This window comes from Scomber japonicus, chromosome 5 (genome assembly GCF_027409825.1).
Source record: "Scomber japonicus isolate fScoJap1 chromosome 5, fScoJap1.pri, whole genome shotgun sequence".
Lineage (NCBI taxonomy): Eukaryota > Metazoa > Chordata > Actinopteri > Scombriformes > Scombridae > Scomber > Scomber japonicus.
Window position 1 is genome coordinate 17742382 of NC_070582.1, and position 14574 is coordinate 17756955.

Sequence of the window (14574 nt, forward strand, 5' to 3'; positions counted from 1 at the left end):
AAACGCTGTGGGTCGTGCCCACCGAGTTTGCTGAAACCCCGCCCCCTACCTAGTGTCACCTGTTAATCAAAGTCACCACCTCTACCAGAAACGGGAGGTATTATTGTTTTATTATTCAGTCACCATCATTTTGTACTTTAATATCAGAAAGCTCATTTTAAACCGACCTTCCTCACATGACAGGCTCACCCACATAATCTCACCTTGGTGGCTGGCTCCAGTTTCAAGGCCTTTTTTAGCACCTCCATTGCCTCTTTGTATTCGGCCATGTCTGACAGGAGCTGAAAGAGATTACAGCGAGAACAGAACTGCAGGAGCCATAAATCAAAACAAGCAGAGAGCAGATAGCAATAATGTAGCTGCTATTTATTCCTCAAAAATAATTAAATCTAATCCCATATTAAACAAATTCCTTTTCCTTCCAGGAACTCTCCCTTCAATAATCATTTATGGTTTGATAAAGATCAAATGAGATGCTCAACCTCGCAGTCACACTGATGTCTCTCAGTAATAACACCACAGGATGGACCCTCACCTTTCCCACCCTGAAAAGTGCCTTGACGTTGTTTGGCTCGAGGGCCAGAACGTCCCGGCTGGTCTGCAGCGCTTCCTCAAACTGCTCCAGTTTGAGCTGAGAGGCGGCCAGGTTGTTTAAACACTTCACCCGGTATTCGCACATCTCCTCCTCCTCTGCCTCAGTGCCGTCATCGTTCCCATCTGTACAGACACATGTGAAGTTGAGTCTTATTATTGGTGACACAAACACACTGAGGATACAAAGAAGCTAAGAGGTTTGGATTAGTTACAGTGTTTAACCCTGGAGAGCAGTTTTAGGAAATATTGCAAAATATTAATGAATAGTTGGACTTGCAAGGAGAAACTCCCAGTTCATGCTCCTTTTAGTTTTTCTTTTCTTTAAAAAAAAAAATCAGTTGGATAATATATTGCTGTCCCTGCTGTAATAATGGCACGGTTTCATCATTAAATCCAAACATGTCCAGCTGCAGTGACCCAAGTAACGAAACACTGGTTAGTGCAGGGGAATTTTCTTACTTGGCCCTAAGAATGCCGGGTATAAATTTGAGCTAATCAGGGACCACATCTGTCTTTTTATTACATGTCACATCTTAAATTTATGGTTGAATTTCAGTCGCCAATTTTATTTGGATTCAAAGTTGGCTTCTTTAAACCAGATTTGTTTTGAATGGATGTATCATATTCACACTCATGTAGCTCTGTTTTGGTCTCCACCAGCTCCTGAAGTAAAATCAGGCTCAGGTATGAAAATGCTGGGCAGGGAAGTTAACGGTGAGTTTGAGTTTTTGGCTTTTGAGGCTGAAATTACATTGATGAGAGCGATGTAAGTCAACCGAAACAGAAAAATGTGAGATGTAAAAACCAAAAGAACGACTACGTTTATATGCACATAATATTCCACTATTATTCTAAATATGACAATATTGCAAATTTGATGCAGATCATTTAAACAGCCTACTCCATTTGGATATCCCAAATTTAGGCCTTCCAAATGCAGCATTTTCTGAATAAGACATGAAGGACATGCTGATATTATTCAGGTTTTAGGAGTATGTATGTTTTGGTCATACATACAGCGTATTAACAATATTCATCTCAATTGGGGTTTTTTAAACTATTTTAGACACATGGCCTTCTCGGCCATTTACCCCTGAGCAGGAAGGTTGATATATGCTGGACCAGCAAGGTAAATAGAGGAGAGGAATGAGAGGAGAGTGGAGAGCTGTTCAGGGCGAGCTGGTAAAACAGAGCGTGCCTTCTCCACAACAGGGACAGAGAGGATTGGTTATTATCCTGACATGCAGCCACAGACTGACTCGGTGTGATGCACCAAGAACATCAGTGTTGTAAACATCATGGGACAACCTTGGTACTGGATGTGCCTGTAACTTTAAATTTGTAATATCAGCCATATCAACATCACTTATAAATATGAGGCAGCAGCTCACTAATGTTTTTCACCTCGCTGGTTTACTTCACCGCCTGCAGAGATCTTGTGACTCCTGTTCCCACTGGAGCAAAGGAAAACCCTGAAAACCTTCTGCATGTAAACAGGAATATTAGTGGAATATTCATTTTCATTAGCCATGTAAACAGATTAGTAGGAGTATTATCTTTTTTCGGGACAAGGGTAAAAAAAAAACAATATTTTGTGCTGTAAACCAAATCATTGAGTTTTGTGATGAGGAACTAAGGGAAGCTGCATAGTGGATGATAATTCTCTGTGTGTTAATCCTTCGAAGTGATCACTCTCATAAACACGTGATTATTTGATTCATTGTTGATACAATAATATTGATGCAGCTTAAGCTCCAAATCTCCAAATTTCTCAAATCCAGTGTGATAATGTTTATCTATCACACAAATTTACACTTTTCTCACTTAAAATTTTTGAACCAAAACAAAATATGAACCTTAATATTGAGCATGAAAGTTAATTCTTGGACCTTGGAAATAGCAAGAACTCAAAGTCCTCTTACTTGCATGGTTAAACAGCTCATTTCTAATGCTTGTGTTTGCTCATGATTACAGGTTAATCGATTAGAGTGATTTATAATCTCCATTTGTCATGAATTCTATTTGTGAAATGGGCCCAAAATGACACAAAAAGAGTAACGTGTTAGCGTCTCTGCATTATCATTATTATTATTTCCTGGTGGTCTTCTCATCCACTAATTTATGTCCTGATAAACTCAGTGCCACGGTGAGTTCACTCACCGGTCCACCATCATTGATACATTATGAAGCAGTCCATGTTTTTCCCTTCACTGACTAGTTCATTCAAACTGTCCTCTCAGGTCCACCCTGCCTTGTCAATGATTAAAGCGATTAAGGAGGTTGAAATTATATGAAAGTTGATTAGCTTTGATTATGCAAAAGAATTAAGCAAAAACATTTATGGTGGCACTCTGCTAGGATAGATGTGCCTCTGCATCGTGATGCTGTGATTATTGTGGTGGCAGAGTGGAGCAGAGCTCTGTGAACTCTTATGTCATTCAGATTGATGTGGAAATGTTGAGGTGGTCTGTTTTCATGTGTTTGTGTCTGTACACTTTTACTTTTTGCTGTCTTTCCATTGTCATCCTTTTCCTGGGGTAGGTAATACACACATATCTATTACTGTGACACATTCTTGGTACAGCCGATAGTGTGGAAATATTTTCTATGAATAATTTCAGATTTTGATGCTGGGTTACCTCTGCTGTGTGTGGTTAGCACATCCAGAGCCATACAATAGGCTCTTGCAGCCATGCTGTATTCCTCCCTCTGGAAATGAAAGTTTCCTCGCTCTCGTTTCTGGTTGCCAATGCGGATGCGGTCGGCAACGGGGAGAGTTAACGGATCCGGTTTGTCTCTGAAGTCCAGCAGCTGGAGCTGATAGAGTAGAGGAGCCCAGGCAGGGATATCAGGCTCCCTGCAAGGAAATAAACACACACATGATCAATATCATCACATGGCAAGGAGTAACTAAGAAAGTTGACTTTGTGTCAGATGTCTGGTGAAATCGCCCTGTGAACACTGTGATCTCTTACAGATTGTTTAAAATCAATAAATCATTCAGTTTTCCAGTGAAACTGTCAGCTTCAAGAACAGCAAACAAACATCATATCACCATCTTCATATAATATTGAGTTTGAGCTGATTGTATTGTAATATTATATATTGTTACACGTGTAACAGTAATATCAAAGCCAAACTTAAAGGTTGAATATGTAGAATATTTATTAAAAGCTTTTTTTTTTTTTTTAAATAATACACCCACAAGGCATTTTGAGGGGTACAGAATGAAAGTATTGCTCTTTTTTTTTTAAGTCCAATATTATTATACTGGTGGTACACACAACTACACAACTACAAAACAACAACAACAACCACAACATTTCAACAACAGAGATATATGACAGGTTGTCAATCTCGGACAGTTAAATCTGCTTTCATCAACACACCACAGATCTCCACGATCACTGCCAGCAAACAATCTGTAATCTACAATCTCAAACACACGAACACACTCGGCGCACCTCATGACCTTCTACCTGTTTCTTTACTATCTTAACTGCCTCCAAAAAGTTCAATTTATAAATATTTTCTGTATGTCTTCTGTGCTCTGTGGAAAAAACATCCTCTCAGAGAATGTAACTACCTGTCAGTGTGGACATGCAAGTGGGAAACTTTGTCATTAAGTCTTTGCACTGAGTTTACCTGATGTCTCGGTAAGACAGTGATACAAATAGTGACAATGACGGACAACTTCTGTATGACACAGTACAACATGTTTTAAATACAAGAAAATAAAGTGAGTGCATGATCATTGAGAACAGCTCAGTTTTAATACAGTGTGCAGTAATTATCTAAATCTAGAACTATTTATTTTAACTTTGCAAGATTATTTAACTCTTTGATACTTTTAATTTTTAATAGAATTTAAAATGAAATGTTTAATACAGAGCTGCAACCATTAGTTAATTAATCCATTAGTCAACAGATAGAAAATGAATCTTCCTTTCTGAATACTGATTAATCGTTTCAGTCATTTTTGGCTTTATTTATTTATTTTCATCAGTAACTGGCAGAGAGGCCGACAGGAAACAGGGACAGAGAGTGGAATGACCTGCAGCATAGGTTCCTGGCCCGATTCGAACCAGGGACGCTGCGATTACGTGCTCTGACCACTCGACCACCAGGGCGCTCTGTTGCAGTCATTTTTCAAGCAAAATTGCTTAATTTTTTTTTGGTTCCAGCTTCTCTAACTTGAATATTTGCTGTTTTTCTTTTTTCATAGACAGTTGAATATCAGACAAAACAAGCAAATTGAAGAAAACAATGAGCTCTAAAAATGTATTTATTTTTTAAATATTATACGATTCATCCAGATGATTATCTGTGTATGCAGCTCTCATGCAATGAGTTAATATATTAAATTAAGTTATTTCTGTCTTAAAAACAATCTGCTGTGCTTTTGTTAACTTGTAATATAACTCATTCATTACGCTGCATTATTTTTAAACATGTTGACATTCCTCCAGATAAGCTTGTTAGAATTGCACTGAAAGCTGGCATAACTTGCTAGGGTTGCCAAACATCTGCAACATTACAATTAATCTCACAGGCAGCCATGTGTCTTTTTCGAAACTTCAGAATTTGAATGTGAAACAGTACTAGCTTGTCTCTCACACTCAGACATTAGAGGTGGCCATATTGGTGCATCTGCTGCTGCGGTTTTATATAGTTTTTTAAAAAAAACCTCTGAAAGCCTTGAAGAGGTGAGCTTTTTGAAGTGAAGTAATGACTCATTTGAGCAAAAGATTTTCCAATTTGATCTGAAGTTGAGTTCCCATCAGAGCATCATATTAGCGGTGGCTAATAGAAATAGCTTCTTTAGGTTTTGTGTCAGAGCTACTTCTTTAGTATTTTGAATAAAAATGCAAACACCGTCATGAGAAAGCAACAGAAGATTGTGATATCAGAATACATAAACAAACTGAAGATGCATCGTGTTTTTGATATATTATAGTTTTTTTTCACAAGCTTTGACAGCTGCTCTCTGTGCCTCGATTGAATTTCACTGTATTCAACAACTCACACACCTTTAAAAAAGCAACACCTTCAAAGTCATCTGAGTGATTCTGGCTCATTTAAACAGACAAGAACGTAAAACTGGTATGAACCTGTGAGCTGTTGAGGGCTTCATCTTACTCAAGAGTCACTCAGAAGGAAAGTTAATTTGGTTTTCAATCATCTGGCTACTGTGAGCACACGGCACACAATGGTCCATTATCAGTTACTCTGCGGAGGCTCTGATTCCAAAGGAGTGTGTGTGTGTGTGTGTGCGAGACAGAGAGACAGAGAGACAGAGAGAGAGAGAGAGAGAGAGGGTAAATGACATTGACAGCTTGACTACATTTGAAAAAGCTAATGTTTAAGTGAGCTACATTATAGATACAAGTTTTAAAACTTTAAATAACAACTTACATGACCTAAATACAAAAAAGCTCATTCAAGAGAGATCAGAAACCAAGTTAGATACGAGGAAGTGCAGCTTCCCGCAGGCCTCACCAGCGACTGGGTGAGGCCTGCAAAGTGATCGTACTGCAAGTTGTTTTCAGGTCATGAATTATTCAAACTGGTTGTGTCAATGACACAATTTATGTCTGTCTAACAGAATTAGTTGTATCCTCAGTTACTGGGAGGTTATGTCAGCAGGTGGGATCAGATTACCCTTTCACCTCTCCTCTCTGGAGACCACATCCACTGTCACAGGACACACAGGAGTGTGAAATCTGCAGCTAGAGCTGAGGCCTCAGAAACCTGAGCCTGATCCCTGCGCTCTGGGCTGGAGGGAGTAGCGTTCAGAAACGTTATCATTCAGGGTTGGGAATAAGTAGACACAGGTCTTTTAAAAGCCAGCCTGAACTATTCTTGACAGCAGCGTTTAGTCCTGTCTACTTGTTTTTGCATACCGCTGCATGTTTACGAGGATCAGAGAACGACCTGCCAAGTTGTGTAACAGGCGTTTAAGGAGCAGCAGAGAAGAAGACAGTTGATACATGTGTGAATGTACAGCACATGGCTGGGGTTGCACTGGGTAATGTTAGTTTTTCAGGCCTCATACTGTACATCTGAGCATTAGAGATGGATCCTGCTTTTCCTGCTAATGTCATGCGTTTTGCCAGCATACTAAAAATGTGACACCATCACCAAATGATTCGCTGCACAGCTTTTACAGTGCATGAACACACTGCAGCTTGTCCTTGCAACTTTCTCTATTCCTATCTGAAAATATTGCACAATATTCTGAAGGCTGAATATTATATAACAGTGCACAACGTATAAAAATAATACACACAGTCTCCCGCCTAATGTGCCCTAGTAGAGCCTGGTTCCAGATTTAATGGACTTCACAGAATCCATCTCTGTTTGTATACTACTGAATCAACGCTGGGGCACACTGGAAGTCTATCAGAGCAAAAGACTGTTCTGCACCGTTTACGCTTACTTTGAAACGAGCTTAAAGCAAGCTTGATTTCTTTATCAGTGCGGACACAGTGGAATGAGAAACCAGCCTTGGAGTCATTTGAGTCATTTGTTATGTCACAGTTCACAGATAATGTCTCAGATACCAATTGTGAAGCAAAGTCTGAAATGTCTGCCTCGCTCACTCATTTACTATTTCCTGTCCAGTGGAAGAGGAAGTATTCGGACACTTTAGTAAACAACACCACACAGTACTCAATGCAGAAAAATTGCCCCTGTGATTGTTATACTATTATATTACTGATGTAGTGGCTCGAGGTGTTTAGATTTATTTTATGTAGCCTATTGTTGTATAGCTTTGTCTAAAACAATGCATCAGATTTCATAAACTCATCAAATGTTAAATCTGAATTTGTACAATAACTATTGTTATCAGCTAGATGTAAAGAGGGAAAAAGTAATATATTTGCCTTTTATCAACAAGAGAAAAACTTGAACAATTTACATCCATATCAGCACCTCAGGCAGCAGGTCAAACTGTTTACTACGTCTTATTGAAAAGAGGAAGGAAACAGGATATTTTATCATGCCGCAGTTGTCTCAATCAGATGTCATCATAGTGAGCTGAACAGGGTTTGGTTTGTAAATAAATCCCTCGCTTGCTGTGTTATTTTATATTGATTTTTGTTTTCATTCGGGGGGAACATGCCCATGAACACGCACTGCACATGACTCACGCAGATCGGGACACATAAGATGAGACGTGATGAATCACTTCTTATTAATCGATGCAGGTACAGCTGCCTCAGTGTTAACTGTACAAACTGAATGTGTCACGTCAAAACTTAATGAATCCCACATGAAGTGTGAACCTACACACTCACACACTTACTGACTGCCAACAGCCTGACAAGAAGCAGCCTTTCACTCAGGATTCAACAGGTGACCTTTGAGACATAATGTCAATATCAGCTTATATGTTCAAGCAGTAAGAGCCTGCTGTGCTCTCACTGGGGATTTATGCTCAAAACACTGACGAATAATGTGAACTGAGAGCTGAGTCTCCATTGTTGTCATCATGAGCATTAAACATAATCGGCATGACTGGCGAGCCGTCGAGTGTAATCTGAGAATGCAGTGCGTTGACAGATCTATAAGGTCTACGGTGTCATGTGGGTCACTGGTGATTAGAGCCACAGCAGTGTGCTGCTGCGCTGAGCTCGGCCAATGAGCCCCCGGGGTCTTATTAGTGCAAACAGGAAGCAGAAGCTGGTCAGTGGGGTTAAGATCCCTACGCAAGATCCCAGTGAAACATGAAGCTGAGTTAAGCCCAGGTCCACGTCCTGAAGCCTAACTGTCAGTCTGTCTCTGCTGCTTGTGAAGAGACTCAAACGATCAAGTGATCAAGTGTACAAACCTGATGTGTAGCTTTTAAGACTTCCATAAGCTCACTGCTGGAAGGTCATGACATTTAAACAGCTTAAATGACATACTTTTGTTGTGTTACATATTTGGAGTGGTTTGTTGATTGTTTATATTAAAGAGTAACATCTTAAAAATGTTCTACATTTTAAATTCGCTATAACAATGATTCATTCAATTTTACATAGAAATGAACGCCCAGTACATTCAAGTCCATTCATGCTAAACAAGTTCATACAATGCTGATTAAGACTATCAATGCCAGTAAACCAAAGTTTTTTAATCTGGTGCCGGTGGCAACTTTCCTATGCTGGTGCAACAGTAGTGATGCATTTTACATTAAATAGATTGGTTTGTGATTGGTTTGTGACTGTCAGTGTGGCCCAACCACGTCACACTGCCAGGGCAGGGACTGGGTCACATAAAAAGTCAGGAGTCTGCAGTGATGATGTTGACAGTGTTTGTGTAATTACTCTCACTGCCAGAAGGGGGAGACAAAAGCTCCACACTGCAGGTTTAATATTGGATTTTTTATTTAGATACCAATGATGGTGACTTAATTTGAAGCCATTTTTAGTTTGTTGTCACCTATTTTGTTCTTTTCACCAAGTTGAAGACGTCAGTGAATATTTTTCAGATTTAGCAGCTCGTAAGCACGATCTGAACAAAATAATGTGAGCTTATTGCTAACATTGGCATGCTAACATCACAACTAACTACAATGTTAAAATGCTGATGTTTATACCATTTACCAGATTGACTGTCTTTCTTTAGTGTATTAGCATGCTAAGACTTGCTAATTAATACAAAGTACAGCTGAGACTGAGGGGAATATCATTATCATTTCCTGGCCCTCTTAATGAGAAGTCATTAAGATGAATCTTCTGGACAACATCAATGTTTGTTCCAAAAGACTGATATTTCAGTGTGGACCAGAGTTGAGGTCAGACTGACAGAGACTGTCATCGCTGGAGTCGTGCCTCTAGCGTGGCTAAGAATGGGCTCATTGGTCAGAGAAGGTCGAGAAACTCTGAATGACCCTGCAATAATAACAAAAAAGTGTCCTGAGTTGTAAAAAGTTCTGTTCATCAATGCATAAAGTTCCTTACTTTCAAGCCATCTTGCAGAGAAATGACCCTGCTAGTTGCCAGCTGACCCGAACCAGAGTAAAGGTCAGTGAGAAAAGACACAGAGGGATTTTTTGGTCTTCAGCAGCAGAACAGACCCTGAGGGGGGGGGGTGAGTCTGAAGACTGAGCTGAGTCAAAGATGTGAGACATTTGATGAGACAGCAGATCTGACAGGTTCAGGCTTATGTATACAGACTTTGCCCACATTTGTAGTAAAGTTTACTGCTGGTCACTAAGGAAACCATGGCTAATAATAAACTCACAATAGTAATTAAAATGCCAGTATATGTCAGCATTAAACTATATTTTTTAAATGAGTTTCACTCATGAGTTTACTTGCTCATCTTCACTGCAACTACATCAGCAGCTTATGGTTGCCAGGAGCAGTTCATGCTTTTCATGATGATCGGAGACATATGCCGATTTCAGAGTTATTATGGTGTCAATCTCTTTTTTTTTTTTGCTGGTTTTCTGACTCTGGCACTAGAAGATGACACTACTGTTAATCATGTGAAAACCTCTGATTGGCTCTGTTGTTTCTCACACTGCAGGGAATAGACATCAATGAGCACAACCAAAAGAATCTGAGAGTCTTGAAACAAGTCAGACATAAACCTAGTATACAACAATCATTTTCAAGATCATAATTCATCTACATTTTTTGCCCTCAGCTGCCAAAAAACTCAAAAGCAAACTCAGTATATGAACAAGTAAAATTAAAGAAATGTCTTCAAAGGTATCATGTTTCACTGTGACCTCATGTCACAACTTTCAATCACAAATCCATAATAGAAATCAAACTAATCTACATTTTGTGAAGACACTTGCTGGTTGCCATTCAGAAGACCTTTTATTGTCTGACATTTGTATGACGCAGTTGTATTTCTCGTATTGTGAATGTAAACCGTGCATATTAAAAGGGTTTCCATTGTGCGTTTGTATGAGTGATGTGATAAGGAGCGTTGCTTTTCCCCCTCTTGTTTCATGGGAAGTTATGCAGTCATTATAGATGCATCCGATTCATGTGTTGCAGTTCAGCCAACTTCCTCATTAAGGTGCATGATAGTGCTGCTGACTCACCCTGTTATCTGTCGCGCGGACCCCTCGCTGCTCTGAATGAAAGGAAAAACTCCCTCAGAGGGAAAACAGTGGTCACTTTGACGTCACACTCTCCACTTTAAATGATGGAAAGGCCAGCAACGTAGCTACCTCATTCTTGTTTCTATGGTTACAGCCTCAGATAGTACACTAATATACTGTCATAAATGTGGTGTGCAGCTTATATGATAATACCAAAGCCAAGAGGATTTATGAGCTTGTTTATTTTTTTTACAGCGGTGAAAACAGGTCTTTTGCTGTTGTCACTCAGTGTTGTGTCTGTTTTGACTCTTGGATGGACACACAGCACCAGTACAGCCGTGCAAAGGAGCTTAGCTGTAATCCTGGCATTGGTGAGACGTCACAGCTGTTTTTCCTCGCCTGCTGCCACACCAGTTAATTTGCAGCAAAACAGCCTCCTATTACAGTCAGAGATCTAGAAACTAGCAGTGTACGGTCTTCCAGCTGCTTTCCTCTCCTATTTGTTTTTTATTTCCTCCTCCAGCAATGAGCCAATGAAACTGTGCCTCCAGGGATCATGGGCAACTACTACTTAGATCCTGGCCGTTGAGCTCCTCAGGTCCCCCTATAATCTACAGCAGACTCGAAGGGAGACACAGGGAGACAATGAATAAAAGAAAACAAACTCAGTAATTCAGCCTGACATACTGTACATGTGGCTAATTAAATTATAGTGAATGTGTTAAGCAAATAATTTTATGCTTATGGAGTGTTTAGACAGTATGTGAGTGAAATTTCAGCTTGCGTCATTGGCGTGTATTTGCCTCGTATTTGCCTCAAGCAGCCAAAATACTGTAAGATTTAATCTGAGTTAATTTACCAGCAATATATTTACAATGTTTATGCAGTTAAGTAGTAATATATTTGTGCTTTAGTATTTACATATTTAGAAATTCAGATAGTTATACCAGCATCTTTTGAAACAGTTAAAATAGTCTCTTGAATCTATTTCTCTGGTTTTACCTCATTACAGTTACATTTGTCTAGGTCTAAGTCGTTCCTGGCCTCTGATTGGTGGGGTTAGTCACCTGGTGGTGAGAGACAAGGAAGTGGGGTTGTTGTTGTATTCTCATGCCGGGAGCTACAGTAAAGTTCTGCCTAAAAGTCATCTTTCCCCATCCTGCATCATGAAGAGTATCCAAATACCACCTATCGAATCCTCACGTTACAATACCAACTGTGCATTAGCTGTACTATAAGCTAGCTAGCAACTGAGGCATTGACTCTGTCTCTGGGAGTTTCTGTTTTTTGGCAGGTTTTGTTCAGTTCAGCCGCTGACTGAACTCAGAACTCCAGACACTCCGATTTTTTTCTGTTATTTCCCAGATTCATAGTCTCAGGATACAAGCAAAATGGTTGCTCAAGTTGTCCAAGGCAAATTCCTTCATATTCACAAATTTGAGTTGACTTTGTATGTATCTGCACCATGTCTAAAATTGGCTTGACATTCAGTCTAAACACAGTGAGAATTTATATATTTCAGGCCCCCTGACTGACTACTGTCTAATATTCACTCAACTATTAGATCAGGTTTGATATAAATCAACTTCGGAGAAAAATATCTGTCTCTTACTAGATGTTCAACTTTATTCACAAATTACTGCATATTTGTATCTTTGCTGTCTCATGTGTGGGAGGTGGCTGCTATAGACTCAACGATACAGCTAATGTGCAGCTGAAGAGCAAAATTGACAAGCTAAAAGTGTCTAAAAGCTGCATAAAGATGGCTGCTAATTCCTATTGGTTTCAACGCTTCAGGTTACACTTTCACTTCACTTAATGTGAAAAAATAAATCAATTGATGGAGCCTAAAACAATAAATCATCACTTCTGAACATGTCCAACATGTGATGAATAATGTGAGCTCCACCTCGGACTCCACCTCGGACTCCTCCCTGCAGTGAATGAGTGAATAAACAAAAGAATGAAAGTTCAAAGCTGTTACTCAGAACAACAGCTTAACTCTAACTCACAGGTGAGAACAAGTTTCAGATTCCACCTTATGCAATAATCTGAAATCACTCAAACGTCTCAGTTTTGATGTGTGCAACCATCGAGATGAATTATTCCTCCAAAGAAAGAGTTCAAAGCTTTTGGTGTGAGTTAAGTGTGGATGAGAGCAATCTGTCTTACACAGAAATATATCACTAGGGGTCATTATCTAGTATATCAGCCACACTGTTATCTGTAGAAGAGATCTTATCTCAGGATTGACTCTAAGTCTATAATCAATCAATATGAACAAGCTAAAGCCTCAGGTGTGCACGGTGTGGTCAAGTGGCAATTTCTCATGCAGTCCCAGGGACCGAGTTTTAGTTTCAGCAGATTCTGACAAGATGAATGTGAAGCTGTAGTTAACGGCAATGACAGCTCAGTTCTTTCTTTGCACAGACGTTATGTCTACTGATTATATAAACCAAATCTCTGCCAGTTTTGGATTTCACTTTTGAACATCAAAGCTTTCTAAGTTACGACAAATTCTGAACGAGGAGCCAAAAATCCTGCTCTCTGAAAGATGAAAGCCTCCTCTTGCGTTACTGTTATACTTCACACACACGTCTGCCTACTTCAATGGACAGACTGTTGCAAGAATATTTTTTTTTGTTTAAATGAGCAAGTAAATTCATATTCAGATCAAAGTTTGTTTGTTTTTTTCTAAAATTGTGATTTGCGCATATAATATGGGTGGGACATTAATTATCATTCAACAAGGTTGCTGTTTGCCTCCCTCTGTGGTTATGAACATTTTAACGTTTGTGACCACAAGCTGCTCATTGCTTTATGTATGACATTCTGGCGGGGGAATAAATGTCATACAGAGATATTGATCAGAAATTAATTTCCCTTCTAAGTCCGAGCTGTCATACATGCATGTGCTGAAACCAGATAACTCTCTCTGAGAAAATGTCACCGTTTCTGGTATATCATTTTGCAAATTGAGCACACAACAAACGAACAACAGCTAGATGTGTTTATAGTAGATGTAACTTTAAAGCAGTTGCTGATGTGCACAGATGCACTTGGCCTTCACGTCTTTAATACTACACGTGTTAAAAGGGTAATTTACAAGCACATAATGCTTACATGTCGATTTTTCTGTAGTTGTGCAGTGTTTACCTCAAACAAAAACATCATGATTATCACTCACTGTCCACCTCCTATCATATCGCTGTCAGAGAGAAATACGAGTGCTTCAGTGAGTGTGTTCTTTAATCTAACCAAAGATCTGAGATCCAACACCTTTTCAGCAGCAGCCGGCTCTGCCTCCCCCTGTAGCACACTGTGAATCAATAGCAGCACACTGAATCCCTGACTTATTAGTCAGGTTGTCACAGAGGCGCAGCCTGCGTCTGCTGGCTGAGTCAAGCAAATGCAGTGGGCCATTAGCACGATCCTTTGGTCTCTCTCTGATGGCCCTGCAGAGGTATGAGACCTGAAGCATCTATCATGAGTCAAACAGCCTTTCTCAGGAGGAAGGGCTTGACTTTACTTGACCAGAGCCAGTGGCAATGGCAGGTCAATTTCATCAGAGAGAGCTCAGGAAGCAAACTCCGGCAGCCTATTTAGAAGGAATTTCTTCCTTTTTTGCTCATATTGGCAAACAGAGTTGTTTACTTGCACAGATCATGTAATGTTTTACAATATATGAGGTCACTTGTATTGTCCTTCATCATCTGGAACGACAATATTAAACATCACCACAGTGCAACTAATCCCATCAGTTCTATCAAACAACTGAGATTGTTTCATTTTTAATGAGATCTACAAAGTTAATCCCTAAAGCTTAAACACTGCACATCTGATTTTGATTTTGCAATAAGGATGTCAGCTGGAGTCTGTCAGTCATTAGCTTTGAGTGGAATATATTGAAAGTCCATTGTGTGTCTGCATGT

General features: G+C 39.6%; 1 protein-coding gene across 1 annotated transcript in view; it reads right to left on the reverse strand.

Moving 5' to 3' along the window:
• Positions 1-14574, reverse strand: part of fkbp16 (FKBP prolyl isomerase 16) — a 31837-nt gene that overhangs the window by 2380 nt on the left and 14883 nt on the right. The window contains exons 6-8 of the mRNA XM_053319162.1: positions 3234-3451; positions 536-717; positions 204-281 (exon numbers count right to left, since the gene is read on the reverse strand). Coding sequence (XP_053175137.1) covers positions 204-281; positions 536-717; positions 3234-3451 — 478 coding nt within the window. The remainder of the gene's footprint in view (positions 1-203; positions 282-535; positions 718-3233; positions 3452-14574) is intronic.